Source organism: Piliocolobus tephrosceles, unplaced genomic scaffold (assembly GCF_002776525.5).
Source record: "Piliocolobus tephrosceles isolate RC106 unplaced genomic scaffold, ASM277652v3 unscaffolded_37396, whole genome shotgun sequence".
Taxonomy (NCBI): domain Eukaryota; kingdom Metazoa; phylum Chordata; class Mammalia; order Primates; family Cercopithecidae; genus Piliocolobus; species Piliocolobus tephrosceles.
The window spans coordinates 1-6,180 of record NW_022321416.1 but is presented as its reverse complement, the minus strand read 5'-3'; the positions used below and the strand labels follow the sequence as shown (position 1 = coordinate 6,180).

Sequence of the window (6,180 nt, the reverse complement as noted above, 5' to 3'; positions counted from 1 at the left end):
GACAGACTGGATTAAGAAAATGTGGCACATTTACACCATGGAATACTATGCAGCCATAAAAAAGGATGAGTTTGCGTCCTTTGTAGGGACATGGATACAGCTGGAAACCATCATTCTTAGCAAACTATCACAAGAAGAGAAAACCAAACACCGCATGTTCTCACTCATAGGTGGGAACTGAACAATGAGTTCACTTGGACTTGGGAAGGGGAACATCACACACTGGGGCCTATCATGGAGAGGGGGTAGGGGGGAGGGATTGCATTGGGGAGGTATACCTGATATAAATGATGAATTGATGGGTGCTGACGAGTTGATGGGTGCAGCACACCAACATGGCACATGTATACATATGTAACAAACCTGCACGTTATGCACATGTACCCTAGAACTTAAAGTATAATAAAAAATAAATAAATAAATAAATAAATAAAAAGAATGATGACGTAAGCGGTAGAACAGAGCAATGAGGGGCAATTGTAATATGCCAGATGACAGATGACCAGCACTGTCATGATTAACAGCATCACTCATTTTCCTACTCCAGTCTTTACAATCTTCTATACTTGTATCTCATTTTCCTGTTACGATTTTAAAGGCATTATTGAATATAATTAGATCTTCCTGAATTGAATTACTCTGTGGAGATCTATGTGTCATCATCATTAATCCATTTCTATTTATTATAAAGAGCTCTCAAAATAATAATGGAAGTTATCAGATTTTACTGTAACTGGTCATAAAATTACATACACCCATCACATACTTACCATTTTGTCTGAGTGCTTATGTCCTTTATTTGGGGGATTACTTGCATGCCAACATCTTTTTCAAGTTGTTTAAGGGTAAAATTTTTATCTGGGTAGGCTGTACATTCAATATAGGCATCTTTTACACTGGAAGCATTCTGGTCACTGAACTTAATTGGTACACCAAATTCACTTCGTTTTCGAGAAATCATATATGTAATCTGTAACACATGTAAACAGTAAAGGTAACACAATGAAGTCCCTGAAGAAAAACTGACATGTAGGTAACATTGGTACTCTGCCCAGATCCGCTCAGAGCCCTTTGTGCACTTTCTGTGAGTGCCTCCAGCTTTGTGTGCTTTCCATTCGCATAAGCAGCACCTGCTCCTCCTCTCTGGAGGGCTGCTCTAGGGCTATCAGGACCACTTTGCCAGCAGGTGCAAAGAACAGGAAGTAACTAGTAGTTTCATCTTGACTAATGGTAGACTGGCAGGAGGGATACATAAAACCTTCTCCTTGGCTTCTGCTTGGAACAACTCTGAGGTATAATTTACACTCCAGAGTTCCTCTCCGGGTTTAGCTGAAGCCTTCCCTCTGCAGACTTTTGCCTGAGAGTGCAGCCTGGCAGGGTTTCCTCCATATCCCTGTTCAGCTGCTTGTCGTGTTCTCTTCTGGAGCACTTTCCTAATAAACCACTCACACACAATTCCCCCTCACAGGAGTTCCTTTGAGAGGGAATGCCACTATATTAGCTTCCTACAGCTGCCATAACCAAGTACTACAAATGAGGTGGCCTAAAACAACAGAAACTTATTCTCTTAGAGTTGTGGAGGCTAGAAGTTTGAAACTGAAGTGTTTGAGGGTTGTTTCCTTCTGAAGGCTCTGAGGGAGAATCTGTTTCGTTTCTCTCCTGGCTTCTGGTGACAGCCAGCAATCCTTGTGTTCCTTGGTTTGTGTATCCATCTTTTGAGCCTCTGCCTGCTTCTTTACATGCCATTCTCCCTCTTTGTCATTCCCATGACCATCTTATCACAAGGACACCAGTCGTATTGGATTGGGGCCTACCCTACTCCAGTATGACCTCATCTTAAATAGTTATACCTGCAATGACACTATTTCCAGATAGAATCACATTCTGAGGTGCTGGAGGTTAGAAGTTCAATATACCATTTTTTGGAGATAAAATTCAACCCATAACACCCACTTAAGACAATGACCATTCTTCTATAAAAGCAAACCAAAACAACACACCAAAATCTATGCCTCCACAGCAAACACAGTAAACCTTATGAATTCCTCAGGAATAAGGGTTGTTCAGCTACAGGGAGGTAATGATTACAGATCATATTTAACCCTCTAACCTGCTTTGTAGATTCCGTAACTGATTCTTCCTCAATTTCTTTTTCACTGCCCAAAGAAACCCATGGTTTAGAGACAGGTGGTTTATAAATATACACATCTTCAGGAATATATTCTTTATATTCCTCTTGTTCTTCTGATACTTCTGGGGGCTAAAGTAAAATAAATAGCATTCTACGATATATGCCCAAGTTTAGGTTATAGCTATATGTACATATTTTGCAACAAACTTTACTTTTATATAAATTCATTAAGTACTTTCTTACTTTTTTTTGTCAACTCATACTTTTGAATTATGAAAAGGAAACAAAGCAAAAGAAAGGAAAAAGAAAAAATAAAGAGATCTCAGGAATACAGAAAGAAGAAAAGACAGTAGACAAGAAGATATATACATACACACACACACAACTCTACATATAGATGTATATATATATATATATACACATACACACACACACTGCTGCTTTATTTGTAATAGTAAAAAAAAAATCAACCAAATGAATATCAATAGAGGAATGGATTGATGACACTGTGGTAGAACCATAAAATAAAATTCCATAGAGCAGTTATAATGAACAAATTTTATCTACATATATATGGTATTTAAATATACTGATACTTATAGATCCTAGAATTTTATAATTTGGTGAAAAATGAAGTTGCAGACTGCGTATAAAAATGACACAATTTTTATGTGAATGTTAAGTTAATAAGACTATAAAATCCATTATTTGTGGAACATAAATATATGGTAAAAGTATAAAACCACAGACAAGAACAGTATGTAACAATTTAGAATAATGGTTCCTTATAGGGAGGAGTGAAGAAAACGGAATTAGGGAGGATACGAGAGGGAGTGGAATATTGTCTGTAATTTTTATTTATTTTGTTAAAAAGTTTCAAAGTAAATATAATAAAAATTAATATTTTAAAATTCTGGATAATGAAGTGTAGATATTTGTTATACTACTCTCTAGTTTTTTCTATACATTAAAATTATTTCATAACAATAAGAAATTAAAAACAGAACAGCAATCATAAAAATAAAATTGAAAATGTTAAGGCTAAATGAAAGATGATTTTTAATTGTAAACTGTTAACTTTTATTTATTTTTTTCTTTTTGAGACAGGGTCTCGCTCTGTCACCCAGGCTGGAGTGCAGAGACATGATCATGACTCACTGCAACCTCCACCTTTCCGGCCCAAGCGATCCACCCATCTCAGCTTCCCAAGTAGCTGGGACTACAGGCACAAGCTACCATGCCTGGCTAATATTTTTATATTTTGTGGTGGCAGGGTCTTGCTATGTTGCTCAGGCTCGTCTGGAACTCCAGGCCTCAAGTGACCCCGCCTCAGCCTCCCAAAGTGCTGGGATTACAGGCATGAGCCACTGTGCCCAGCCTAGATATTTTTTAATTATATGGTTTCCCTTTATTCTTATTGCTTATTGGACAGCCACACAAACCTCTCTGTCATCCTCAAACAATTTAACCAAACCTCCCAAATTGCTTCCTTCAATTTGACCAAACAGGGATGGAAGATCAGAAAGAGAGTCTCATACATCTGTTACCTTTCTTGCACACCTTGAACAAAGGGCTTTACCTATATGAATCCTCATGAAAGCCCAGGAAATGTGCAATAATGGTGTCACTATTTTACAGATGAGAGGCTCAGTAACTTACTCAAAGTCGTGGAGATGGCAAGAAGAGAACTAGGAAAGCGGTACTCCAGATTCACTGTTTCCTCTCTCACGAGGTCAACGAAGGGCAAATCTGTTACCCTGAGATACTTGATTTAGTTCATCCCCCATTTACTACTTACTTATTCTAGGTGCCAGAACCTGATCTGGGTCCCAAAGAAACCAAACTGAACAAGAATAATAATCACTATGTTTAGGGATCCTTGAGAGGTACTGCTTCCGCTTCCTTCTGCTAATCAACAAATTGCCCAGCCTGGGCAACATAGTGAGACCCCATCTCTACAAAAAATAAACAAAATTAGCTGGACGTGGTGGTGCACGCCTGTAGTCCCAGCTACTTGGGGGGCTGAGGTGGGAGGATCACTTGGGCCTGGGAGGTTCACGTTGCAGTGACCATGATTGTGCCACTGCACTTCAGCCTGGGTGACAGAGCAAGAGCCTATCTCAAAAACAAACACAACCACAACAAAAACAAACAAATTACAAGGCCTTCGGGTTTGCTCACATTTAAATAGTTTTCTTTGCCCTCTTCAGTTCCAATAAGATAAAAGTTAAGTCCATATTTGAAGTCTTTGTCATAAACAAGCAGAAGCTCATTTCCAGGATATTCCTACAAAAATATAATTGAGAGAGGAAGTTAATATTCAGTGGTCACTCGGTTTATTTTGATGCCAACACAAAGTTCATATTTCTCTAATCAACCAATTATAGAAGATAACCATTGCACTAATCTATGGCTGATAACATCAAATTGCAAAATTATCTTATTAACTTTAAAAAGCTCTTAAAAATATAATGCATCCAGGGAAATTTACATGCACTTTTACTTCTAACGGGAAAAAATTTTTTAAAAAAGCAGTTTTTGTTTGGTATTGTGCTCTGTAGCATGCTTACAGATAAATCAGAACCAAAATTATGAACCAAAACAATTAAAGCAGAAAATAAGGATAGATTCATATTCTAGTTAAAACTGGGCAAAGGTGGAGCACAGTGGCTCATGCATGCAATCCTAGCATTTTGGAAGGCCAAGGCAGGCAGATCACTCAAGCTCAGGTGTTCGACACCAGCCTGGGCAACGAGGCAAAACCCTGTCTCGACAAAAACAACAATTAGTCGGGCATGGTGGCCGGTGCCTGTGGTCCCAGTTACTCAGGAGGCTGAGATGGGAGGATTGCTTGAACCTGGGAGGCAGAGGTTGCAGTGAACCATGATTGCGTCTTTAGCCTGGGAGATAGGAGTGAAACCCTGTCTCAAAAAACAAAACAAAACAAAACAAAAACTGGGCAAGGATGAGCTTTTCTGGGTATGGGATTAGATAACAAGTCAATGATGGAATTTTGCTTTTCACAGAGGATCATCAAACAGGATTCCCAAGCAGGGGTGGGCAAGCTAGCACTTGCCCAAAGCAATGGGGCCAGATTTGAACCAACAACCTCTCCAACTTTTGTTATTATGTACCAGGAACTTCTTGAGGTAGGACTGAAAATAAAGAGGGATATTGTGCTTACCTGAACAATTTTTTTGACTGGGTGGAAATCAGATACTGCAGCTCTGTTGCGCAGGTCCTCAAAAATATCCTCTTTATTGATAAGCTTATAAGGTTGTTCATCTGTGATATCTTCATCTATTTGGCAGTTAAATATTTCCTGGGTCTTGGTGGTTAATACTAAAGGATAAATTTCTGGATGACCTAGGAAAGACAAAGTGGAATTTGAACATTAAATATGACCACTTAAAATATTAGCATTAGAAAACATGCAATTGCTTGGTTTTAATAATGATCTTGGTTAAAATTTTAAGACTTTAAAATTATTGTTCCTGTATTTAAAGTAAATATATCCATTATTTTTTAAATGCCAAAAACATTTTTAAAAAAGAAGAAAATAACAATGGCCTATAATACTACATCTCAAGAAGAAAAACCTCTATTAATATTTTACTTAGTTTGGCTGGATATGAAATTCTGGGTTGAAAATTCTTTTCTAATTGTCTAGCCATAAGTAGAAAGCTGAAACTGGATCCTTTCCTTACTCCTTATACGAAAATTAATTCAAAATGGATTAGACACTTAAATGTTAGACCTAAAACCATAAACACCCTAGAAGAAAATCTAGGTAATACCATTCAGGACATAGGCATGGGCAAGGACTTCATGTCTAAAACACCAAAAGCAACGGCAACAAAAGCCAAAATTGACAAATGGGATCTAATTAAACTAAAGAGCTTCTGCACAGCAAAAGAAACTACCATCAGAGTGAACAGGCAACCTACAGAATGGGAGAAAATTTTTGCAATCTACTCATCTGACAAAGGGCTAATATCCAGAACCTACAAAGAACTCAAACAAATTTATGAGAAAAAAACAACCCCATC

General features: G+C 37.8%; 1 protein-coding gene across 1 annotated transcript; it reads right to left on the bottom strand.

The window, feature by feature from the left end:
• Positions 1-770: 770 nt before the first annotated feature.
• LOC113222998 (WD repeat-containing protein 63-like) lies at positions 771-5,497 on the bottom strand (the record flags this gene model as incomplete). The annotated part of the gene is made up of 4 exons (XM_026452564.1): positions 771-970; positions 2,111-2,260; positions 4,313-4,417; positions 5,316-5,497. Coding segments are annotated over 4 exons (637 nt in total), but the record flags the coding sequence as incomplete, so codon positions are not given.
• Between the last annotated feature and the right edge of the window lie 683 nt (positions 5,498-6,180).